At 41.4% G+C, this 27,507-nt stretch overlaps 1 protein-coding gene across 3 annotated transcripts in view; it reads right to left on the bottom strand.

Annotated features, from left to right (window-relative positions):
* Positions 1–27,507, bottom strand: part of LOC121193664 (SPRY domain-containing SOCS box protein 4-like) — a 68,697-nt gene that overhangs the window by 11,400 nt on the left and 29,790 nt on the right. For 2 of the 3 annotated variants that reach the window (XM_041056079.1, XM_041056078.1), the window contains exon 2: positions 22,408–23,370. In XM_041056079.1, coding sequence (XP_040912013.1) covers positions 22,408–23,140 — 733 coding nt within the window. In that variant the 5' untranslated portion in view covers positions 23,141–23,370. Of the gene's footprint in view, positions 1–22,407; positions 23,371–26,669; positions 26,753–27,507 lie in introns of those variants that run through there. The other variant, XM_041056080.1, reaches the window with a different exon arrangement.

Below are 27,507 nucleotides of genomic sequence, written 5' to 3'. Positions count from 1 at the left end.
CATAAACATGTCAATATTAGAGGAAATCTGTTGGCATAATTTACTAAGCACAACGTTCAATTAATATTTCTGCTTACACGCAGTTTTGCAAACATGATAAACCATCCTTCATCTGCACAGAAAGTGCTGATGTTGATCCACCGTGGCATTTTGTTAGTGTGTATAAAAACAAAAAAGAAAATAAACATACTGACAGGAGTGAAGAGAACAAACAGTCTGACAGAGGAGCGTAAATGGTTAAATGGCAAACCTTCATAAGATGAGGTGAAAAGAATATTATATATATATATAGTGGAAAATGTACTTATGACAAACCCACAGAGAATTCATTATTCCTGCAGGTTTAATGTCTGTTAACACTCAAGGTTAACAGCAGTACAACACTGTGTCATTTACATATGTACGCTACCCACTTAAATGATAGTTCCCAGTTAATAACTGTAATTAAAGTAAGGTAATGGGGAATAATAATTTGTTTGTTACTCATTTAAGAGGTAACTGGAAATGTGGTTACTGTTCATGCAAACGTTCTCTTTTTAGATCAGAAGTTAAAATCTCTTTTGTGTATGTTAGTGCACATTATTGAAAATTAACCTTTCAGGAGCAACAAAACTGTTCAAGAATGTGGACATGAACAGTTTATTATGGAGACCAACATACTGTATATTAGACCAACATGTCCAGATGTGAAAGGCAGCCTCATCAGACAAGGTCACCAAATTATATGGATGATTAGGAAAGCTTACTATGTGTGTGTGTGTGTGTGTGTGTGTGTGTGTGTGTGTGTGTGTGTGTGTGTGTGTGTGTGTGTACAAGTACAAAGACAGGGAGGGAAAGACAAAGCGGGTGAAACTGACACAAGGACGACACCGAAGGGATCAGAGAGTAAAGATCAAAACAGAACAGGGAGAAACACACAAAGGAGGGAGAGAAAAGTTAAAGGTGGAGAGGAGGAAAGATGTGGGGAAACTCTGCTCCTGCTGTCCTAGCTTCAGTTGGATTGTGTGCAAATGAAGGTGGGAAAACCACACGTGCATTAACACGTACACAAGCATGAGCTCACACACGTGTGCACACGCAGCAGGTGGGCTCTTGCCGCCAGCCTCAGACAGGCTGAGATAGAAACGGCTGATCCTTCACTGGCTTTACCTGTCAGTTCAGAGCGTGTGTTTATCTGGTTGCATGTTTGCTCACTCACACACACTGAAGCAGCAGAAAAAGACGATCAGAGGACAAATACACACAGCGAGAGGCAGAGAGAGAAAGAGGCTGGAGGGAAAGAGACAGAAAGGTGTAACCTTACACTGGAGTGTAACACTCCACCTCCCCAGTTTTAAATTAGAAATCAGCTGGTTTACAGGAAGAGTTAAAAGACCGTCGCTTTAGAGGAGAACACATTATGTACAGTTTGAGTCATAACAACTAATGCTCACCTCCACTTCTACCTGAAGCACAAGTACTGCAACTGACTACAACAAGTTCATACCTGCTGCGTGAAAATTGCCCAAAGTCATTCTGAGTAATGCTGGAAATCACGAAGTGAATTAAGTTGATGAGGCAGGTGCATACAAAGAGGTAAATTAGCATTTCATCACAAATAAATGTCGTAGACACTTAAATGTGAACATCAGAGCGTGGACTTTTATTTAAAGTGGTACTGCAGCAATTTAGTACTGCACTTCTATTAAGTTCAAAATACCATATAGAGACAGGCTTTGCATTTACATTGCTTTGATATTGCATATGTTAGACAATTACTGGTACATCTAATATTGTACCAGTATTAATAATGCAGACATTAATCCTGAGTGTATACAACATGCAGTACTGTTCAAAGAACAGAGATACACTTTACAGCTTCATGCAGCCTCCATTGGTGCAACACACATACTTTTTCACCAGCTAACGTGCAAACGACTGCACAGAAAGGCCAAAATGCAGGCACAAAAAAAAAGCAGCACATGCACAAACACACACATCCAGAATCGCTGTAAGCGTTAATCTGTGAGGTGCACGGACTCAGATTAAGGTTACAGACTGACCAAACATGTGAGCCCTGATACTGAGAGAGAGGGGGGAGCAGGGATACAAGCAGATTCACAGAAACCGATCATGTGGAAGAGACTTTATACGTGTAAAATGCGAAAGGCCTGCTGCTTTGAAAAAAGCCAAACTATTATGTTGTTATGACGGCTATAAAACAATGACGGTGGAAGTAAACAAGTAGCACGAGGCAGCTGCAGGAGACCGGGCGAGAAGGAATTCGTCACGTCCAGTAAATATAGTCAGATGACGGGTGTGTTTATACTCCATCACTTCGTTTGTTTACTATGGTGATTAAAAAAAAAAGACACTAATTTATTGATTTTTGTTGTGACTGGCTAACCCCAAAGTTATTGCATTTTGAGAAATCATTTGTCAGATTTTAGAGTTGTGTTTTATGATATCTCTGGTATACACGTCCAGTTATTTGGAATGCATATTTACATATATGTGCAAATATCTATATGTACGTACCCATGTGTGAAAATATTGTATTGTACTGTAATGTACCCAGCCTTCAATATAGAGTATGACTATAGATGTACCCAGTAGTAGCGTAAATCACACTAGCAACAGTTTCTTTACACAGTGCACAAACAGTACTCAAACACACAGTACATACATAAATATATGAGCATGTCACACACATAAGAGCACATGAGAGACAGCATCTAGTAATTAATTACCCCATGTACTTATTAGTGTTGATCACTCAAGAGTGTAACATCCAGTAATTAACTTACTGCCCCTGCATCCTGAGACTCTTCTTAGTAACCAAGCACTGAATGTCAGCATATTTGTAGTATCAGTACATACTAGAAATATTTCACTAATCTCATTGACGCAACTCTACAAGCTTCATTCTGCTGTGAGGCCACAAAGTCTGTACAGCCTCCCTAAACTAAGACTTTAGTCCTTCTGTAGTAAATAAACTCCATGTTCCTTATCAAAAGCCACTAAACAGCGAGCGGCTTTAGTTAAACAATGATAGATGCTTAAATAACTCTATAAAACAATAAGGCCTCAGTATTCAACCGCAGCCTTCCGGAAAGAGAGAAAACTATTTGACAGGAATCATAAAAAAGTTTGATAGTTTTATGTTCTTCGAGAATGCTGAGTAGGCAAAAAAAAAACTGCGGGGAGGTGCTTAAGTTAAAGTGTTGATAAGAAGAACGTGTATCAGCTAAGGCATCACGTAGTAAGTGAGCGAAGAGGAAAGTGCAGCCAGAGAGACAATACTCAAACAAGACCTAGGGTTCAGGGATCCCTGATGTAGTGCTACCATTATTGTGGAGGGATATTACATCTGCAGCCTCTAAGAATAATCCACAGGAAAGATTAACACAATGGGAAGCTGGAGCCCAGCTAAACATGTTGGTGAGTGAATTCTTAACCCTGAGATACTCTTCTGTTGATAAATTTCACAAAGGCTTAAGTCAAAAACAATTTTAGGCATGGCTCTGAGGTATAAGTACCGTGACTTTTTGCAAAGCACATTTTCAAGTGCACATACTCTGCATTTTGAACCAAGCTATCTAGTGGGCAGGAGTCTGATGCCCAGTAGTCAGCTCTAGATCTTAGACCAGTTCTGCAGTCAAACACTGTACAACAGCAGAGGGATGTTAGAAATATTTTCTCACAGATGTAAGGTTTATGAAAACCTCTGCTCAATCACTTCCTGTGCAAACTAGAGGGACGAGGGAAGAAAAACAGGCAATAAGCCTAGAAATGACAGTAAATCTAAGGTAATGAGAAGGACATGACTCATTTGCAGTGGAACATGTGAATGTTAGTGAGTGGTTTAGAATCAGTTCTTCCACTCAGCCCAGTCATATTATCTTTTCTACCTTTCATGACTTCAGTAATTGATCAATATATAACAAGAACACTAGACAACACTCTTCTCCTTCCACCAGCCTCCAAAGAACTTAAGATTTTGCTGGTCGGTCCCAGGCGGACAGGCAAGAGCTCTACTGGTAACACCTTACTGGGCCTGGGGCAGGTTTTTGACATCAGAGGTGGTGGACCCAGCACAGCTGCCAGCTCCATCACTGCTGGACAGCACGTGACCGTGGTGGACGCACAAGGTTGGGGTTCATTTGAGGAGTTTGTGCCCCGAGAAGAGAAAATAGAACTACTGAGAACGCTGGATCTGTGTGGGCCTGCAGGACCTCATGTTCTTCTGTTAGTGATCCCTCTGCTGGACTTCACTGAGCCTGAGAGAAGAGCACTGGAGAGGAGGATGGAGATCTTGACCTCCTCAGTCTGGAGACACACAATGGTGTTGTTCACCTTCGGAGACTGGCTAAGGGGACGTGGGCAAAGCGTGCAGGAGCACATCCAATCAGGAGGCCCTCCCTTGCACTGGCTAATGGAAAAGTGTCGCTACCGATACCACGTGTTGGATAACAAGACAGCCATCAATGCACAGAATGAAAGACTAAAGCAGCAGGTGAATGGGGGCATGAGGAAACAGGAAGAGACTTGGCAGAGGAAAGACAACAAGGGGGCAAGAAGGAAGAATGGAAGAAGTGAGGCAGATGGGAGGAAGGAAGGAGAGCAGGAGCAGGTGAGAGAGCTGCTGAGTAAAGTGGAAGATATGTTGCAGGAGAACGGGGCATGGCACTTCTCCCTTCACATGTACCAAAGGCTGGAGGAGGAATGGAGCCGCAGAGAGCAGCAGCTGAGAGCTCAGCTGGAGGCAGAGACCAATGTGGGAAGTGTGAGGAGAAAACAAAAGACAGAGGAGACGGAGATAAACATGGAACCAGAGGAGGAGCAGGGGTTAGAGACAGAAGAAGAAGAAGAGTGGGAAGGTAGCCTGAGGAAAGAGCAAGAGAACAAGGAGGAATGTGTGGAGAGGAAGATAAATAGAGAGGAAGCTAAAGAGGAAAGAGTGAAGGTGGAGCTTAAGAGACAGAGCAGTGAGGAGGACTGGGGGGATGCAGGCTGTGACAGTGGAGGAGAGAAGCAGGAAGAGAGGAGAGTGATAATGGAGGGTGAGAAGGAGAAGAGCACTAAAGTGAAAACTGGAATGATGGCTCCATGTCAGTCTAACGGGGGTCAAAGGTTAGCCTTTAGTCCGATCAGAAGACTTGCCTAAAGTAACGATCTCAGTCACTCGTTTTAGTCCAACTTGACTCTGAACCAGAGGCTCAGCAACATCTGCAGTCACCATCATTCACGCTGTGATACTGAAAACTCTTGTCATGTGATTACCTAAGAGTGACAAACCTACTGTGGACGCTCACAGAGAGCTTCAGAGGCCAGACTTTAAATATTGTTGTGAATCTTACAGCTGTTTCCTGCTCCTCAGAGATCACTGCACTACTACCATGGAAAGGTCGAATGTTAAAGGGATAGTTTTACATTTTGGGACATCATGTCTGTACTGTAAATACAAAGCTACAGCCAGCAGCCGGTTAGCTTAACTTAGCTTAGCATAAAGACTGAGAATAGAGGGAAACAGCTAGCATGACACTTTATTATGGGGGAAAAAAACTTGGTGGCAACCACATGGTGATGGCAAGAAAAGTAAAAAGTATATCCCCAAAATGTCAAAACTATTTTTTGACTGCACAAAGACTGTACACATATGTAAAGGTATTTTTGTTTTTTTCATGTAATATCATGTGTCAGTATTTAAAACTCCTATTAAGCACCATCTAATGATATATATATATATGCACTGCATAATAAATGAAAGCCTTTTTTGCAAAATGCCTCGTGGTTTGAATTGCTACCACTCTGCTCTGTGGTTAATCTATTGTTGGTTGCATGTTCAGTTCACATGCAGGAGAAACTGGATTGGCTTTGCTACTAAAATCATCAGGAATGTGAAACATTGTGTGATCCCAGACCTCAGCTCTTGCCCTAATTATGTACAGTATGTTCCCAAACACTGATGCTTATGAGACGTGAGAATATGTAACATTCTCTCAAACTCAAATAATTAAAATCATTCTCTTTTTTGGGGGAAAGGCAGTGAAAGAATCAGTAAGCCGAGAATAAGTCAGAGAAGAAAATGTGATAAAGAAGAATGGCTGCTGAACATTGAGTTTGTCATTATTATTCTTTTATATTTTTTGTGCGTTCAATTTGTGAAAATGAGGCAATCGACTGACACTGCATGCAGGTTTTTACAGCAGAGCTGAGGGACGTGTGGTCTACCACCCACTTCATTACATCTGAACGAATTCTCCTCGGCTGACACAGACAGTTAATCCTCATTTCTGGCTCACAGTCATGATGCCAGGCAAGGTCAGTCGTGTTGTAACCAACGAGGTCAGTCCCAGCCTGGGATGTCAGGCAGGACCAGAAAAGCCCATTTCAAATGCACATAATCAGATTTAAAAAAAAAAAAAAAAAAAAAAAAAAATTAAAAATCTCTCAATCCCTCACACTGGAACACATTCAATTCTTTCTAACTAAACCGTAATTATAAAAAAAGCTACCAAAATGTCCAAATGCTCTAAGCTTGTGGGTCAGTGGTATCTTTATTTGGGAGCAATTAAAAGCTTTCCACACAGGATTTATTTGTGAGGTACAGCGAGGCATCAGAATGAAGAAATAGTGCAGACATTACTTTTTTTTTCTCTCAACAGCTTCTTGTAGTTAAATATGGAAAACTGCTGTGACACTAATTTGTTTCAAGCAGACTTTTGTGCATCTCCACACATGAGAGATACAGTGTGTTTACAGGGCTTAAATTATTGCAGCCAGAGACTACGCTAGATTCTTTGAGCCATCAGCTTCTCTCTGGTTAAACAGTGTAAGCTATCAGTGAAGTTAAGTCTCTGGAAGGCACATGATTAAATCATTATGAAAAAAAAAATTATTAGAGGTTGTCTGACAATTGTTTAGAAGTGCATTGTTAAATCTGTGGAGTACTCTTTTTAAACCTTCATAGATCATACCTCATTTTGCTGTTTAATCATGAATAATTAAAGTTTTAAAGAAGTATTTAAGATCTGAAATCAAGTTTTCAAGGGCTTTAACATTTCTGCAATTCCAAAAAGTCAGATAGCTTTTAGGACTTTTATGACCACTTATGAAGTGACCTTGGCCTTTTGTCTACAGATTTGACTCTACAGACCAAGTTTCTAGCAGAATATTTCTATTTAACTGGAGCCAGTACAGCAGCGCAGTAAAGATACCTCCCTCTTCCCCAAGGTCTTTGTATTGACGCCTCTGGCATAACTATGAATCAGCAGCACTTTGATATCATATTATCATTTTTATTGGGCCTCATTCCGCAGGATAAAATCTTAGAACATGGTCACGTAATACTGTAGTGTCTCAATGATCAATTTTATAACAACCATGAAACACCTGTCTGAGCTTATATCGCACACACTGTTCTGTGTATTACACAATATGGGTATATGTCATCGAGGGTGATACGAGGGCCAGCTGAATGACATGTTTATGAGCAATTTCTCTCATGTAATATCAGAGATCACTGTTGGTCAGGAGTCCACTCCTTTGTAAAATAAGGGGAACTTGCGTACTGTGAGAGAGTAAAAATATCCCTATTAAACACAGGGAATGCCTGTCTTGCATTGTAATGGCTTTTCCCTTCACAAAGTCAGCTAATAGTAACAGAAACGTCATCTTGGGTCCAGAGGCACTTTATCTGGCAATGAAACAGCTGCTTGGGGGAAGCACTTGTCATGGCTACTGCTGTTGCTATGAGACAACTGACAACCCATTTGATTTGCAGTATTCTTTAGATAAAAGCTGAAATATTTTTAACTTTCAGCGCCGAGCGTTTTCTGAGTGCAAGAGACGCTCTCTGCTCAGAAAGCAGCAGCAGCAGGGCGAACATTATCCTGTCTTTCCCTGTGAAAGCACAAGATAAAGGAGCCGTTGGAGCCAGTAAAGCTGCGGCTTTCTGACTTTTCTCACTTTAGGTAACCTGGCAACATACATTTACCCACAAGTTCTCATATTTCTGTACAATATCATGTACAAAACAATATGTTGCAGGCCTGTTTCTGCACATGCAGCGTAATCGTAAGACACTCACCACAGTTATTGAGAAACACAGTTTTGTAAGACAATGTGACCCAGTGACCTAGTATACCACATCAGACGCCCTCCATCTTAAACTTTAAAAGACTGCACTTTCTTTTTTTTTTCTGAGCTAGTTTACTGAAACATCAACAGCTAAAACAATCACACGACATCAGCAGAGGAAAGGAGGAAAACTGTTTGTGTTGGACGGTGACATAGATTTCAGTTTCTTCGGTGTGTGTGCAGAACAGATTGGTTGCATTCTTCCTGCTGCTCTAAAAACACTCAACTCCATATCTGTCGTAATTCCACTTTATTCTTTATCTTGGTTATTTGACATGTTTAATTGCTTTTTGTTAATTGTTCTGGGAGGATGATTTGATATGCAAATAAAACAATTCAAATGTTTTTGAGGGAAACTATTATGGTAACTCTTGCGTGCGTGAAGTACACAGGATTGTCTCTTCCTATCACAGAGGACCATTGCCTTGTTTTTTTTTATTAATTTGTTGTCATTTCTTTAAGTGAGTCTAGCAAGTGTAACTGTAAAACACATTTAAGCTCATAAACAAGTCACACACTATTCGACTTTAGACCACCGAGGTGAAACGACCTGCAATGCAGCTCGACATACTATGTAATCTGTAATGATTCACTGCAAGGTGACTTCCTCTTCTCGTTTTCTACTCTGGTGCACTCCATAATGGATACCCTGACTGCATTAAAGTCATTTATCACACACACACACCAATTTAAAGCACAGATAAGGTTTTCGACACAATCATTTCTTCTTGAAAGGTGTAAAAAGTGAACACAGAAGTACACAGGGTAGAGACTGAGATCAGAACTGTAGAGCGATCATAGCAATCACTTATGGTATATTAGTCTATATTACTGCCCTAACATCTAAAAAAAAAACAAAAAAAAACAAAAAAAAACAAAACAAAACAAGAACTACGTGGTAATGTAGATTAAACCAGGATTGGAAATCTCTGACAACAGTCTCAACTCAATATGTCTTTTGTTCAGCAGTCAGAGTGTATGACAGGGCAGCAGTGTGGGACTGGACAGGACTGGACTGCTGCAGTATCGGCCAACAGAGCGAGCTACAGTAGTTGCCCGGGCAGAGAGCCCAGTGGAGAGTAAGGGGACGAAGGGTCAACGTGAATTAAGCAGCGAGACAGAGATAAAGTGATGGATAACTTGAGGAAGAGAGACAGATAAAACAGTGGAGGCACAGTGGGAGGCAGGGACATGGACGGCAGCAGAGGGAGCGAAAGGACAACTTTGACGAAAGAAAGAAATCCATGACTGCTCATGATTATATTTAAGAGAACAGTCTTTACTGTCAAAGACGGGAGATGAGATTCAGGCAAGGTAGATTAACACTTTCCCAAATGTGCCTTTGTCCTTAAAGTGGCAGTTTTCTGTGTCAGCATCATGTGGGAACAGAAATCAGAGTCGCTCTTCTGTAAGAGACAATCTGCCAATTTGTCTGCTCGATACCCAGCAGGATTTCCACAGCCCTCCTAGGTAAAGCACACGATGCATTATGAGGTTATTAAGTATGACATTTTCACACAGCCACTGAGGCGGCTCTCTCTGGTGTTTCACTGCGAGATAGAAAAGGAAAAAGTCCCCAAGCAAATAAAAGGTGTATTTCCACTTTGAGTGGATTTCTGTGATGCGTCAGTTTTATGCCAGACAGGACATCTACATTATAAAGCGTGGAAGCAGATTTAACAGTGTGCAGACTTTTGATTTCAGGGATATTTAACAAGATGGCAAACGTGGTCAGTCATTTGATTTCAGACTACGTTTTAAAACCCATCATTTAGGCAGCCATGATATGACATTTACAAATCCCTAAATGATCCCACAGTCACATCACTCTGTCATGTCACATAAGCACAGACAAATCATAGATAAGTGCTACAGGTGTGAGACGACCAAGACATGTCACTCAAGGAGAAAAAAAAATGCCCTCTGTTATTTAACATTTTTAGAAATTCATATCACAGATCTATTACCACAGGTTATGGCATCTTTGATAAGTAAGTAGCTATCACTTTGAATAGTTCTTGTATGAATATTAACCACCAGGTACTAAATTGTAAAAATGAGCCAAATCAACCTCACTGTGACCTTTTCATTTTCACTTTGTTGTTACCTAAGCTTCATTCAAGTGATTCATAGGAGGAGTAAGCTGGATGATGTTATTTAACTTAAAGTTCCATGTTAAATGAGTAATAACAGAACTTATCACAGCTCTTGTCACAACGTTAGAAAGTTTTAATTTGAAAACACAATTACTCACACTTCACATATTGTGAAAATCATGAAAAAACCTTGCATCATGTCTTGGCCTGGAAATAATGTCTTTGTTGGTTTTCTTGCCTCACTTTGTTTTGAAAGAAGTCAGAAAGGACAAAACGGGCTGTTTCTGCTCCTAAAGAGAAATGTGACAGAGGCCAGGTCCAGCCCTGCACAGCCGCTCTGGGTTGCTGATCTACAAAGTTGTGCACAATGTGCAAAACAGTTGTTGGAATATTCACACTGAACTGGACAGTAACTGTAGACATTAGTAAAGAGTAGTCTTGTGTGCACAATGCCTGTTCACTGAGCTTTCAAGTAAAAACAAAAAGGTGGAAAATGTTGCCCGGCTGCACACTGAGCCACAGATGGTTTGCTTTTAAACACATTTCTTGATTTACTTTAATATTACGAGCAAAATATTGAAGCGAACAATGCACAATGCCTGGTTCAAGTATGTTTACAACATGGCAATGATCAGCATGTGTCTGTGATTCATCACAGGTCAACTCAACCTGATGTGGGGGCTGAAATAAAAACCTGACCTGCACTCCAATATTTTACTTACTTCCTGAGAATGAAAAACATCGTTCTGAGAACCGTTGTGTGCATTGTGAGACAGTGTGTGCTTACATGCACTTAAGGAACCAGGTGACAGTCAGTTTTCTGCTATGACCTGATTTCGTAAATGCTATGCACATGAGAAACTGCGTTTATGTGACGGAGGAAGAGAACTGAGAAAATGGACTTTCCCAGCCTCAGTTTCAGTGGCCATGTAGCTGCATAACTGGGTTTCTAATCAGCTTTTTTTTTTCATGTGCACATGAAAAGAAAAAACATGTTTACATGGCAAAAACTTTAAAAGGTCTTGTATCACTCTAACATTTGAAATAAGAACGTAATAGATTTACAATAACCAGGTCACTACAGCGCATATAAATGTATATGATTACATGTGAAACCTGGTTTCTTGTGCTCATGTAAACGCACTGAATGACAGGGAAAATATGAAAAAGTGAGTGAGTAATGCCAGAGAAAGATGAGCGTGATGACACGACTTTGAACCACGCACTCCACCCTAAACAGCTCCAGTAAAGCTGCCTCATGGCACACAGTCGAGAATTCCCCATGTGTGAAGGTGGGAAACAGGGAGTTGCTGGAAAAGACTGAGCCCGATATGTCGACTTTCCATGATTAGCAATGTTGAAGAAAGGGTTTTTCGAGGACATAAACAAAATCCATTACATCATGTCTCTGCTCTCTGTTGCGAGGGACAGGATTCCTGAGCGTCAATGCAAACCCCCTCACCTGACCGAAGTCGTGACATCATCCTCACAAGATGTGCAAACAGGAAACGTTAAAAGAAGCGTTGTCATGGAAACGGTGCAACGTGTCTCCAACGGGAACACATGGATGCAATTCAGATTGAGTTCATAGACAGACTAAAGAAGTTCCCCTTCATGTGTCGCAAGAGAAACAGCAGTCAGAAAACGGGTAAATGAAACAGAAAGACAGCGACCCACTACAAGCTCTCTGTGCCTGCAGGTACCTGTTACTGAATTCCTGGCTTGTAGTACAATAACACAGTGTTCACTGGCAAAAATGAAAACACACACTAGAGCCACAAAAATAAGTGAAGTGAATGAAGTAACAGCTGAATAAATTGGGCGGGTTTCATTCACCGGGAAGAAGAATCCCACAGAGAGAAAGTGAGAGAGCCGAGAGACCTTTAAATAGAAGAGAGAGTCCGTGAGAGGACACAAAGGAATCCGGCCTGTCGGTAAATTTGTAATGTCAGGAGGCCAAATTGAAGTGTTGATTAGAGGCTGATCTTACAGCTTCCTGAACAAAGAGCGAAGGAGACGAAGATTGGGGAGGATTATCTTGCTTTCATTCATTACCACTCTCATTCATTACAGAGAGTGATTGGATCGGCCCGGTCATAATACTAGACCTGTGTGAGTTGGTGGCGGATTTAATAAATGAAAACAAAGACGTTCTGAATCACTGGTCACCACACACTTCAGTATTGAAAACGTTTTCCTTTTCAAATGCATTTACTCTGCAGTGAAAAATGTTACATGGCACCATGTTTTATTCAGTGCATGTAAAAGTAATAGTCTCTTTCCTCCTCTGTCTTTATAAAAACCCTCATCCAAAGAAGGCACTTGTCTCTGGGAAAAGTGTGGAGGCACAATCACAGTCTAGTCTGTGGTGGCGTTAAACGTGGGATTTATGGGTTTGTAAAAAGCGACTGTTGAGCTTTCAAACCTGATTTCAGCTTCCTTGCTCACAAAAAATTTCTCTGAATCTCTGGTGGCTGGTGCTGTGGTGCACAAGTGACTGCGAAGCAAAACGGATCCATCAAAAGGGTTTATTGCTGTTTTCAGTGTAAATGGAGCGATAATCAGGTGTGAAATCACTCTGGTTTTCTATGTGCAGTAATTCAGTATGTCCCTCATCTTCTCTCAGTGTGTCCCAACGCACAGGGCCATTACTGCTTTACACAAAACTAACAGAACTAATAGCAAGGCTTTTAATACACATACTCTACAGGCAGTACAACAGGGAAATGTTAAACTGTCATATCCCTCAGGTATGTAAATACCCCCAGGAAAGCACCAGAACTGAGGATTTTTCTCTGTTGTCTTCTCCCACAGTGGCCTTTTAGACCATTTTTATCCACTCATCCTCTTCACCTGAGCTACATTTTGTTCTTCCGATCAGTCATTTCCTCTAAACCTCTGTCTGTTTATCACGCGCTATCCACCATCTCCATCCGTCCCTCCCTTCTCTGGTTCTCTGTAGCACAGTTTTTATACAATTATGCTAATGTGAATAATAAAATGTCAAAATTGAGAGGCTAAATGGAAATTACCCAATAAAGGATAATGTCAGTTTTTTTTTAATGGTGCAATGTAGAAATACTTTTGATTTTACCCTTTAAGTGTTTTTCTTTCTATCTTTTTTTTTCTTTTTTGTGTTCAATAATAATAAATTTGAGGTAAAAATATTCACTTGACAGTTGGTAACTAAGCCAGCAGGCCTGGCACTATCTGGCTGCAGCCCGGCAGAAAGCAAACAGTAGATTTGGTGTTGCACATGGACTCCTTGGACAGTTATAGCGAGTTTGGCATGAGAAACAAATGCATATGCTATACACAAAAGCCTATCTAATGAGCTCAGTTGCTGCAAAGGAATATATGAATGTTGACTAAAGTAAAATGGCTAAAACACCATATCTCATGCTGAATATTGCCTGAGAGAGACCCAACTTAAAAGCAGCTGCTGTAAAAGATCACACTAATTGTTCGGCAAACCTACGTTATTGTGCTTTTTTAATACATAAGGAAGATCAGAATCTTCTATGAGGTGCTACTGTTTGCAGTAGCACTAAACACTGGTTAGTCTGCATACATTATTAAGAGCATCAATGTTTGGGTTGGGGGTCAGTACAAGAACCTTGTGTGCCAGCTCATCAAACTTGAGGCTGCTCTTATTTCATAGCTAATTGCTGGACTCTCTTTCCGTTGGAAAAGAGGTTGCCTAGTTCATTAGTGAGGGAAGGGGGAACAAATAACAAATTTCTTAATGTATTGTCTTTGTGTTGTTTAAAAGCCTCCAGCACCCAGCTTTTCATATGTACGAGGCACTCAGGTGAAGGTGTTGGCAGACAGGTTGCTATAGAGACAGTTATATCTGTGAATCACTACTGTTTCAACGCCACTGGTTTCCAGGGCAGGATGTAAATTAAATCAAGAGTTAATCTAGAAAAAATTAAATAAAAATCCTGGTTTAAAAAGTGGTTTTTAATTTTAAGTCTTTTTATTCATTTGTTATTGACATTATGTCCTGCAGTAAATTAAAGAAGATTAATGTCAAACACCTGTATTAGTGCCCATTAGTAAGAGCAGGTGCACAAAGCTCTGGCCTCAGGGTGCTTGTAAAAGCTGGAATGGATCAATAAGAGTCCATTAATGCGGTGGAATGAAAGAGCAGAAAACAGATAAAACAAAAGAAGAAGAGAAAAAAAGAGTGAAAACAGAAAAAAGGGCAGTAGTGTGTAGCCACCAAATGACTAGCAGCAAATTTCTGGAGTCACAGAGTAACCCTAATCTTCCTTCAGAAAATGGGTTTAGTTACTCCAAGACCAGGTTAAACCAAAGACTATCCAGAACCATGTCTCTTAAATGTCGCAATCTGTCTGAGGTCTGAGGTTCAGGAGCTGAACAAGGTCAGTGCTGCACCAGTAATACTGACCCAGGGCTTCCAGGATGTCAGCTGAAGTGAAATGTTTGACTCCACCACTTAACCACAGGTCTGACAGAATAAGATCTGGTTGTCCCGGCAAGGTCATCAGCTATTTCTATTTTAAGGATACTTCCTCATACCAGTAGGTGACTTCAGTCTTTCTCTGAAGAATTGGTGGTCTATGGAGAAAGTCTTCTTTAGGCCGCAGAGGATTTTTTAATAATTGCAATACTTCAGGTGGCTACTGCAGCAAATTTGCAGCAAGGCTAAGTGGCAGCCTCACAGAACCACTGGCATCAATGAATCAAAAATTATGCTTCTTTCTTTGAATGAAATGTTCATGATATGTTCGCAGCAGAACTCAGCATTAAAGGAATTACACTCTGTAAGTGTGTGAATGTGTATCTAAAATAGTAATTCATATTCCAGCACTCTTAGTCTCACTAATCAGTCTAGGTTTTGCCCTGCAGCCTTTCTTTAGCACCCAGTTTCTCCACTGCCTCACTCCTCTCTGAGCAGCCCTTCTCCTTCAGTCCTCCTTCACCTCTCATTTCAGGTGATCTCCACAGAACTGACACCAGTCACTTGACATGATTTTCACTTTGCCCCTCCCTCACTCTTTCCACCTCTTGTCTTCTTCATCTCTAATGTCTCTCTTTTCTTTCTTTGTCTTTCACCATCCTGCCTCTGTCACTCTTCATTCTGCCTGCCACGCTTTGGTCCGTGATCATTCTCACATCTCACTGCTGCCTCTGTCTCGTTGTCTTCACGTTCTCTCAATTTCAGCCTCTTGTTCCTTCATTCACACCCTCTTTTTCCAGTGGATATCTTTCTGTTTTCCTGAAAGCTCTTACACTAGACAGCATACGAAAAGCACTATCTCCACTTTTCAGGCTTTCTGTTTCATACATGTGTCCCTGTTCATCCCTTTTCTCTCGCATGTCACCAGTTTCCCCTATCTTCTCCTGCTCTTTACTTTCTCTGTCTTGTTTTATTTTTTATGTTTTCTTTGCCTCTTTTTTCCCCCCTCTCCTCTATTCATCTCTGCTGTTAAATATTTGATTATGAGCGCACCACCATGACACCACTGTTGCCTGCTGGAGCTGAGGGTGTTTAGATCTCAAAGCAGAGGACGATGAAGGAAACATGTAGCACTTTCAAACATACATCTGATCCTTTTCTGTGTCACATAATCTTGTAGTGCAGTTTCACAACAGCCAGTCACAGACATTTTTGTAATACTGTGTCAAGAGCAAGGCTGCAGAGAACAGTTGCAAAGACAGAGGCATCCATGCAACAAGGACATTAAATTTGAGGAGAATATGTGTTGATGTAGCTTCCACTCAGACATTTTGCTGAAGCTATTAAGTATCTGCGTAGGCACTGTAAATTAGCCACTATAAAAATTAGCACAAGCAGTGTCTGTAATGTTTGGTGTAGTTTGTAGTCCAGGTGCAAACATAAACTGCTCTCCCAATTATTTGTATTCCTGTACAATGTGTGGGCTAAGAGCCGCGGATGGCATTGTCTGAGTGTGCAGGAGGCAAGCACGAGGAAAAAAAAAACAGCCCAAAGACAGACGAACATGCACGTGACAGTGAAAAGAAGAAGGAGACAAATCAGGGAAGCATAAAGAAGCAGAGCGCAAGCCATTATGCCTGAGGCTAGCGGCTAAGTTAAGCTAAAGGACTAACCCACTGACCCACATAACTCACAGCCAGCAGTTTGAAACTCTAGCTTGCTAACTGCCTGTCTGCCACTAGAAAGCTGAGCCACTGTGTCCAACAGTAAAATTTATAATTCAAATACTGATGAACATACCTGCAGAGTGAAACTGAACTTCATTTTGAACAAAGAAACTGTTATTAAAGGATCAGTTCACCCAAATCCAAACAACTCATCGCTAACTGTAACTTGCGTCTAAACATACAGACAGTTTTGGTTTTATGTTCTGTTTTCCCAGAAACAATTTCCCCACAGTTACATGGCATAATTCACAGACTTCCCTGTGGACAGATTTATTTATTTGGAACAATTTCTTAAAGAAACAGAAAGTGGGAACAGAGTTGTTTCTGGAAGGACATCTTGCTGTTGAGTTTTCCTAATGTCATTTTTCATTGCTTTGAGCAGCACAGATTATTTTTTTTCCACCCTCACTGTATTGCAGTGGAAGCAGAAGTATGAGAGATGAATGTCTCAATGCCTCAGTAGATAAAACTGAAAATATCTGCACAATTTAATATCACAAGGGGCAAATAAGCATTTTTTCCCCTGAGATTTACCCCCAAATAATAAACCCAGAAAGGACTAATTCCAGATCTTTTAAATTCAGATAAGTTAAAGGGATTTTTGTTTCTCCAACAGTGAAGATATAAACCTTTATACTGACACGTCTATAAGAAAAAGAAATGCAAAAGCAAAATAATCTCTGCAGTATCAACTAGGAGTGATGACAGGTGTAACATGGCTCACTGTGACAGTATGTTACCAGAACTTACCTGCACAGGTACAACTGCATGTACTCTACAGGGAAAGACAAAATGACTATGACCATGCGGACTGACCCTCCATACTATGCAATAGCCTTGACGTAAACTAGGTGGTCATGAATGAATATCAGTGCTCTGTAGTTTTGGTCAAAGAGTGGCTGCATGCGGTGGCAGCAGCTGGTTTAGGTCTGACCTTGAGTGTGTAAGCTCATGTGATGCAGAGTGAACAGTAGGGAAGAGAGGGAGGTCAGAGTGTCAGGTCGGCTTACAGGGGGAAAAAAAAAAAAAAGTGGGTCACTTCTCGTTGACAGAACCGCTGGAATGTGACGCCTGAATGAGCCTGCAGTTGTGATTTTAACTATGAAGTATGAATTAATCCCTGCCAACGAAAACTCAGTGTTAGTATTTGTGTCTGCGTGCTGCAAATGCCACGTCTCTTTCAGGACACTTGGAAGTCCAGTGCTTTTATGTGTGTTTGTCATTTTTCACACGGTGCAGTTAAAACATAAAGTCATGGTGCAGAGATGTGGCTGTGTTGCAATGTAATTTTGAAACTTTTTTGAAAATTTGACAATTTCCCTTCCTAAGTCCGTTCAGAAAGTTGATCTGCTGAGTTCCAGTGTCACGCTGCCTCATTCATGTCATCCCTCAAGACTGTGCGGCTCTGCTAGCTCTCTACTTTCTGTACTTATTGTTCAAACCCTCTCTCTTGCAGTCTTTATATGCTGGCTCCATCCTTCTCCTCATAAAACTCCAGTATATTTTACTACTACTTTTAGATCTTACTCTGCTTTTACTTATTCTCACTGCTGTAACTCTCTCTGCCAGTTTTTCTTCCGTACTGTCACTCTCCTTGTCATCTTTCTTACTTGTCTTCCCCTCTTTTCAAACCAAATTCCCTGTTCCACAGTGTTTTTTCCCCCTCTCTTTTCTCCCTTAGCAGTCTCTGAGACAAGTAATGACTGGTCTTGTCATCCGGTCAGCTGAACTGTCTGTGGCTGAAACTGTATAGTGCTGGTGAATCATATCACAGCTGTTGGATAAAGAAGCTTTAATGTAAACTTTTCAGCGGCTGGGAAAAACAGCACTGACATTAGCTTCACCAGAGGAGTTCAGGGGGGAAAAAAGGGACACTGTAATCCTTTAACTGAAACCAGTTCCCTAAATTGGATTTCCAAGGTTTTCATGTGATAAGAGTGATAATAGTATGGTCAACAGTGAGTTCTAATGATTCAGAAAAGGTCTGAAATTACATTCTGGGTGGCTTGTATATTAGCTGATAAGGCAGGCAACATTAAACTGCCAGATTCTGCAGTGGAGTTTGGTGTGATGTGTGCTGGAGTACAAAGAGAAGTGAGAGGAAGAAAAAAAAAAGAAAGAGAGGATGTGGCACATATTAGGGCTGAAGCTAGGACAGCTCCCATTGTAGGGAATCAAAGCACCGCTAATTGGTACAATTACAGAGACAGGACAAGAGAGAATACAGAGCTGTGTGTATGTGTGAAAGAGAGAGAGACATGCAACAACATACATTAGACAGAAGCAGATGAGAGTGTGTTTCAACAAAATAAATTTCTTGCAAATGTAATGTAGCAGTGGCTAAGTGAACTGTACAGGGATCTCTTCACTTCTAGATTGAAGAGGAGAGATTCTTTGAAGTCAGAGCACTGGAAGGATGAATAATTTACATCACATTTACAGTATAATGCAGTTTGAACCTTGCTCAGCATTTATTTGCATTAGCGCTTATTGCACCTACTTATCTGACCCTGATTGCTTTGTGTGATCTTCCCAAAACTACCACGAGTCTGGAGTGCTGTTGGTTTCATGTCTCACTGGAGTGTGTTGTGTTAGTGCAGGAATGGGAGCAATGATCTGAGGTGGAGCAAAGTGATGATCAACTGCTCATGGTGCAGCGAGGCCTGAGCTGGAGTGATGAGAAAAACAAACAGTTTGTGGCGAGGGGAGACGTCGCGCCTATAAATCTCTTTTTAATACCCCGCAGTCATGTTGTTTCCCCTCACAACAATAATTCACAAACAATCCAATAGTCGCTTCTCATAGGAAGGCCTGTTAGATAAAGTCATTACCGAACTACCCAGAGGATTTTTCAAGACCAGACACACACACACTCATAAACACACAGAACAGATTTACACTTATTAAGGCTCACACACACATTTCACAAATAACAAACTAAGCAATTACAATGGGGGAAAAAAGCAAAGGACAGCTACAGTATATGATACAATGTCTGTATCTAGTTGACCACACACAGCTAGTTTGCCGCTCGTCTCCACTCATACACTCACAGGCAGGCAGCAATTATGACTTCATTCTCACTATCCGAGTCATCTGCAGGGCAGACAAGTCGATTCAATTCGAAACTGATATTGAACAAAGCCGCCACACAGACTGTAATCATACCCTGTTTGCCCACTCTGCAACAAAGAGAGCACACTTGAGGCTATTTACTTCACCTCTGAATGAAATCTTGAGATATTACTCTCACCGCAGTCATTGTTTCAGATTCAGAGCCACAACTGGAGAGCTAATAGCCCCAAAAGACCTCTAAGTTATGAATGTGGATGTGTGTGAATGGAATGAGAAAGCAAAAGCACTGTTTTAAATTTGGTGGTCTAAGTGGATTTCCCCTACCTGAGGCCTGTCTCCCAAAAAAGCCCTTTGTCTTTGTCTGTCTGCACACATGCACATATGATTTTATTTATTTTGTTTAAGGGTTTTGAAATGCATTTTTGCATAATGAAGTACCTTTTTAGATTCTGATTTCTAACAGGGGACAGTTTTAAGGCTTAGTAACACCACAGTTTAAAATGGCAGCATTTTGTGGTGAAATCAGTTAATTCTGCAATCGGTGGATTTGCTTGTGGGGGTGAAGTAAATACCCAAAAATGTTTCCGTTTGCTGTTGACCAACAGCAAGCCGCCTTGACAGTGCTGACTTTTGAGAGGAACAGAAAGCCAGAGAGACCAAAACAGAGGAAGCTATCATAGATTATTATCTGTTTCACCATCCACTGTTGTTTAACTGTCGTCTTTCTGAATATAAACTGCTCCACAGAAGACGTGAACATTTGTAAGACAGGATGGTGCAACTACTGTGTCTTTGAATGAACTGTGGCGTTAATGCACTAGAAAGCTTACGGCTTGCTAATGTGTTAGCGGTTAGCTCAACAGCGACAGTAAGTCACCTACTAGCCCTGCAGTTACTCCTTATATCACCAAGGCCCAAGAACCAAATATTCTGTGTAGACATGCAGATTAATGCTACTGTCACACTTTCTAGTGTGACCAGGCCTTTACTCTGTTTTGTATTTTAATGGAGTGCATTTTTAAATTTCCTGCTGCCTCTGCATCTGTCTGTTTCTCATACTCCCAAATCCCTGCACGCCTCCTTTTCTCCACCTACTCCATCTTTTCCTATTCCTTCAGATACACCTATCAGGATGAGCCTTTCAACCCTCACTCTCCACCCCTGCATTAGGGCTTGCACATTTTCAACAGTCAAACCTCATTTCACAGCATGAAGTCTATATGCTTGTAGAAACAGGGGCTTTGAAGAGACTCGATATTCTCCATATTGTCCTAGGTGGCCCATCGCTTGCCGTGAAATCCAGCAGATGGCTCCATAAATGGAAAATGGCTGAAGTGAGGTGCTTTCAACAGCCGAAGTATGTACTTTGAACTAAGCTTGAGTGTAGAGATTACCAAACATCACACATGCAGGCAGGCAGGACTTAAACCACAGGTTAAGAAATTCAAGTCTTAGAATGCAGCCGAATGTTTTTTTTGTTTTCACACTGATTCTAATTCTAGTTGGCCAGATGCAGTTTTAAGATCAAAACATCCAATTTAAAACTGGGATGAGGCACATGACCTTCCTTTTATGAGTAAAAAAAAAAAAAACAGGTTCTTAAGTTCTTAAGTAATTTTTAAAGAAAAATTTGAGGCAATTGGGCAAAGACAAATCAGACGCAACAAACTACAGAGAGAGAGATGGGTTTCCTTTCAGCTTTCTGCCGGGTAATAGACAAAAACACACCCTGTTGTGATATCAAATAACACCCATGGGGTTCTGCAAACAGAGGGGGAGGGAGATGGCCAGTCAGATCATAAGGCATGTTTTCATAACACACACTTTCCCTTCCTGGCAGGTGTGTGCCACTTGTGTGTAGGTGTCCATGATGCGTGCCTAAGATCTCTTCTAACAAGCTCTTCAAAGAGTCACTGTTTAGACTGAGAAGGGAGGAAAAGCCTGTCACTCCCCTCTTAACACACACATGTAGACAGACAGTGGGAGTACAGGAATATAATCCAGAGTCTCCTGAGAACGAAGCATACCATATTCAAATACCTAAACCCAAAGCATGCAGAATAACATCCAAACTGCTCTTTTTAAACTCCTCTCCTTCTCATTTCCAATATAATGCACAGCTAGTTTACGCAGACACAACAACCTCTTGATACAGTTCTACAGAAAGATGTAATGCTGATACAATCTTGGACTATTTAGTGCAGAACAAACTCTGTGATGTATGATATTGATCCAAAAAACTATAACTGAAACAGCCAAAATAACACAGTGTTGATACCTGCAGGTGCCATGTGCAAGACTACATGTGAGAAAATAATTACCTGTGGTACCTAGCTCAAGAACTGCCCAATAATATCAGTAATATCAGACTCAGCAGTGAGTCTGAGAGTAACCCCAATGGGGACAAGAGAAAATAAACTGCACATCACCACTGAACTAAGTAGGAAATTCAGATTGACAGAGACAAATGACTTCTTTTGCAACTTTTCTGTTCAGCATGACAGAACGCGACAGCATACAGAACATGTCTATAAAAAGCTGACCACACACTTCACTTCACGTAACGACACATGATGACACGCCCTTCCTATTGTCATCGCTACCGTGAATATTGCAGAACGCAAGGATTTTGTGTTTCGTCACCGTCTTCAAACTTTCACTCAGTTTACTTCCAACGAATGGGGGGTGTCAAATACACAATCTCTGAGTTTACAGAGTTACATAACCACAACACAGGAACTCATGGAGTGATATGTCACAATAGGACTGGACTACAACAGTTGGTTTTAACTGCCACTAACTATGGCTTTGACATGTTGGAGGATCATTCAACAAATACACTTAATTTTTTGTTATTTTAAGAAACTCTTGGCTTTGCCTCAGCAGTAAAGAAAAGCACTGAGTCCTCTCCTTCAGTTTTCAACCATGCTCATATGTACTAAGTGTAGTTTATGATACTTACGGTCCAAGCCGTTGATGTACTTCATGGATATCTCACAATGTCCCCACACAGCGCTGACAATGGGATACAACTTCTTGCCTTTTAGCCCTCGAAATGCCACTCCTAGATACTGTCCATCCACCATGAAGCTCAGGGTTCCTTCGTCCATGTCCAGAATCGCTAGCAGAGAGTCCGGCAGGGTGAATGACTCCTCCGGCTCCAGGAAACAAGGGTAAGACGGCAGCGAGCTGTGGGCCCGGTTTTTACTGTCATGGTACAGCCGGTTACGTCCCAGATCCCAGCCCCAGGACTCACAGTCCGACCCCACCAACGCTGTGTAACCAACAGAATGTAAAGGAGCTTCTGAGGTTGCCACCCCAACTACAGCATGGGTGCCTCGTTGTCTGGCGGGCCAGTGGATCTTCCACACATGGAGACCCCTGGTGTATCCAACCCGCCCCCGGATGCAGTCCGTGCTCTGAGCGACTGGGTGGCGGTGAAATGTCAACTTATCGTCCTCTTTGATAAAGATGTTGAGGGAGCGGTCATCAGGGTTCCATGCGTGACGGAGCTGAGTCTCTAGTCCAGCACATGGCATGTCCAGTAACAGATCCAGTCTAGGAGGTTTAGAGAAATCTGGGCCCCTCAGCTCCAGGTGCTGCCGGCGATGAGCCGATGGCCGGTATGACGGGGAGCTACCGCTTTCCCCGCGACCATCTACTGATTTGATGCCGCCAGAAATCTTCTGGCCCATGGCTGCGATGGAAGGGTTGACAGAAGGAAGGGGGAGGATGAGGGGAGGGTGGTGTTAGTGCAGATGCTTGCTGCGCTGCGTGGAGCTTGACGTTACCTCATCAATGCCGAGAGAGATTTCCTAACTGGAGAGTGTTGGAGGGAGATGAAGGAGGAGGAGATGAATGAAAGTTGTGTGTGATCTGGTTTCATGCCACAAATGTCCTCAGAAAGATAGAGTAGGTGCCACTCCTGTCGAGAGAAGAACCAGAGAAAAAAGATTTTTAAAAAATAGGTATTAACCCCTTTAATTAGTTTTCAGCAAAAAACTGAACTAGAAAATCTAGACATACTGATTGAAAGAGAAAGGAAAAAGAACAACACACTGATGGCAAGTGCTGGCAAAACTTGTTTCACAGATTTTGTGTGGCTTTCTTTCAATAGAAATAAACAATGAACAGGATGAGACACACACACACTCATCCTGCATCCTTCCAGCAAACTCTTGCGCCAGTACCAATACAGACGTGCAGCTCTCCAAACATTCCCCGGTTGTGCAACACTGCCCAGATCTGAAGATGGAACTTTCTCATTTAGGTAATGTAATTTTAATGAGTATTGCTTGAGTTTGCAGAAATATCCACACAACAGGAGGAAAACAAAAACACCACGTAATAATTCATCTCCAGCCCTTTGCAAAACAGAGTTGAAAAAGTCAGCTTGACTTAAGCTTATTCTCACACTGTATAGATAGATAAGCATGTGTTAGTATGACAGGTTTGTGTTCTGTCCTCTACAAAGCTGTTCATGTACACAACAAACTCAATTTCAAGTAAGCATTTATTATGGTTAATATTATGGTTTCATTTTTAGAGTGTAATTTCCATTTTATGTCATTTTCGGTGTATTTCGTTGGTTTCCTGTGTGGGTGTTAAAGTTTTGGTTTAGGTTTTAATCAGTTTCTGTTGAATTCACTTCCAGTTTATTGGTTTAAAGGTGACAATATGTTGAAAAGAACAGATCGCAAACTGTTGTTTAAAATGTATGTTCCTTCAATTCAGTTGATTTTGGAATGTTAATAAGAGACAGTCTCTAAGTTTCTTTTTTTTTAATCTCTTAGTTCACACATACAAAAAGAAAATGACAAAAATACTCATTTTAGTATCGTTAGAGATGATCTCACACACCAACACACACCAACAGCTCTATGTGGTTTATCTGACGTAGTGATCATTTCCAGCAATGGCAGCTGGTGCTTCCTGTTCACAGGAAAAGAGTCAGTCACACCTCGGACAGACAGGGAAGTGGATGATGTAACTCTACATGTCTCATGTATCTGCTGCCTCACCCACCACAAGATGCAAGGCGGCATTATTTTTATGTGTACACCTCTTTTAACTGACGTTTCTTCTGGTAAGACTATCTCACACCTCGATAGGAGTGATGCACAGCTTATTTATGTCTCACCACTGCACTGCCTACAGTTAAATTAAAAAAAGGTGAAAGACAGATACAGAATGTCAAACCCCAGTTGTGAAACCCTGTTGTCACAGTCTATTCATGAACCACTTACTTAAGTTGGGAAAGCCAATAATAATGGGCTTCATTCACCAAACATTCTTAAGAAGACATTTCTTCTCAAAACCCACTTAAGCAGTTTTCACACAGATTCTGAACATCAGCAATGTCTTCTTTTGGGGGGATTTTCATTCAAGAGCACACATATTTACATTTGAGTATTTTTATCATTTAAAATATTTTTTTGAAATAATTACTTTCATAATTTTTACAAAGCATTATGGTCTTTTAAAATACATTAACACTACACTAACACTTCAATTCACATCATTATGTTGATTGGAAACCATGCCATCCAATAATCAGTGATTGATCACACTCTTTATAGGCCCAAAGTGGCCTGTTTCTGCCACCTAGGCCTACTAGCACAATGGCATATTTACTGCTGCTTCAAGATGTCACAGATTGTGCCCTGAGGAAGGAACACATATTCCAGTGTCCAAATGCTCAGCTGACGGCACACCTGAGACTGCTGTCCAGCTGTTCACTTCCAGCAGCAGTGCCTCCACCTGAGAACTAATGCAGTTTTTCTTATGTTTGGAGTCCAGTGTCGTCTTTAGATATTTTTGTTTAGGCATTCTTGATGTTTCTCAACTTTTGTTCAAAAAGTGTTCAATTCACAAGGGCAATGGGATTCATCACTGTAAAAATGTAAGAAAAGATCTTGGTGAATGAGACCCACTGAGCTGCAAATATACTTGTACTAAAGTACATCTTATTCAAAGGCCACTGTTTGTATTTCTCTACAATTTAAATTGCAGTAAAGTCAATATAAAGTTTTTTTTTTTTTTTTAAACAGATACTGATGACACAAGCACAAATATTCCCACCAAACCGTTCAGCCACCATACCACAGAGTGAGGTCATGGTGTAATTTTATGTAAAACACACACACACACACACACTCAAACACACACCTCAGTTGCATTTTCCTCCCATTCTCTCTTTCTCTTTTTCTCTCGCTGTGAATGAGGTCATGGCAGCTGGCAGCCAATGTGTGCCACCACTCAGTTCACTCCTCAGTATGAGAGGGTTCAGTGCTCGGACACAGAGACACACACACACAGACAGCTGTCTCAGTGTGTGTCATCACGGCTGGCAGGTGGGTTAAGGGTGGACCCTGCATGGAAGATTCCAGAGTTATCACTGCCAAACTTCAGCCAAAGAAAGCACTATTTAACACTGTAAAAACTCTAAGTGTGTGTGTCTCAGCTGGCCCAGTCTAGCACCGAGTGTGGATGACAATCTGGCATTACAGGCTGTCATCAAGGAGGCACTTGACCTCTGACCCCGTGTCGTCACCGTCACCGTTGCGTAGTAACCTCTCAAGAGGCTGGTGGTGGGCTGGCGCGGCCTTTGCTGCTGCGAATAGCGGCAACATGCTTCCACCATCTGTTGTTTACTCTCCCTCTCTCCCTCCCTCCATCCCTCCCTCCATCTCTCCCTTCGTCTGCAGCCAACTCATTTAGGACCGACTGCACTTGTTCTCTCTCCCTTCATCTGTACTTTCAGCTGGGTTAGACAGGTATGGAGGGGACAGGAGATCACATGGTGTCACCCACATATGCAAAGATGCACACCTACTTAGATACAAAATGGAGGTGTTGCTATGATTAACAACTGCAACTAATGATTATTTTACCTATGAATCTGATGATTGTTTTCTTGATTAATTTATTTATAATTTGGATTAAAAAATCACTATTTTTTAACCAGTAACAATTTCACTAGTCTTTATATCACTTCATTTGTCCAACCAATAGTTTTTGCATCACATAAGGTGGGAATCCCTCAACTTTTAAAAGCCTATTAATGTTCTGTCAATCAACTAATCAATTAATCGACTAATTGCTCAGCTGTACTATGATTTTCCAATAGGTTACACTAAAATAGATACTATTCTCAAAGCCACATCAAGCGGGAAAGGATGAGATAAGAAGGCAGACAGAGGACAGATGGACAACAGTGTGCACCTGGTGTGTGGGCTGGCTTCATCTGGCTTCTCCTGCTGCACCACTAACAAGCTCTAGTCACTAAAAAGCTTGTGAGGGCTTCTCTCTCTCTCTCTCTGTGTGTGTGTGTGTGTGTGTGTGTGTGTGTGTGTGTGTGTGTGTGTGTGTGTGTGTGTGTGCCTCAAACTGTGTTTCATTTAAAACTGTCCACAAGCTCTGACTGGGTGGACAGGCTTTGAAGTCACACACACAAACACATACTCAAACACAGGGAAAGGAAAATGCTGAGGAACGTCTCACTCATACTGCACCACCCTCCGAGAACCAGCCAGAGATGTCTGTGGGCATTTCCACAAAAATCCAGCACTATGTCTAAATATGAACTTATGACTAACAGAAACCAAATTTTCCACATAATTTTGACTTTAGTAGTATTTACTGTACATGTCTGATTGCTTGTTAGTGTCTCAGAGGGTCAAACAAAGACAACCAGTGACCCACAAGGCCCTATAGAATCAGGACTAATAGCTAGACAGTCACCCAGCCTTCCTGTTTCTGTGTTCTGTGTCCATGCATGAATATCTGGTCTGAGAATGTGCTTGTGTGTGCGTGTCCGTCTTTCATCCTAGATCAGCCGCTCCACAAGTGATCATCCCAGCCACCTGCAGACACACTGACAGCAGCCGAAACAGCTGTTGTCTTCTAATCCTGTACGTGGAGACAATGGGCTTCGTTTAGATATTCAAAGATATTTTAAAAGAATAGTTTGACATTTTTGGACTATACACTTATTCACGTCCTTGCCATGAGTTAGATAAGTAGATTGATACCACAGTCATATGAGTTCTACCACAGTCAT

This window comes from Toxotes jaculatrix, chromosome 14, assembly GCF_017976425.1.
Source record: "Toxotes jaculatrix isolate fToxJac2 chromosome 14, fToxJac2.pri, whole genome shotgun sequence".
NCBI lineage: Eukaryota > Metazoa > Chordata > Actinopteri > Toxotidae > Toxotes > Toxotes jaculatrix.
This window is presented reverse-complemented; position numbering and strand designations above follow the sequence as displayed.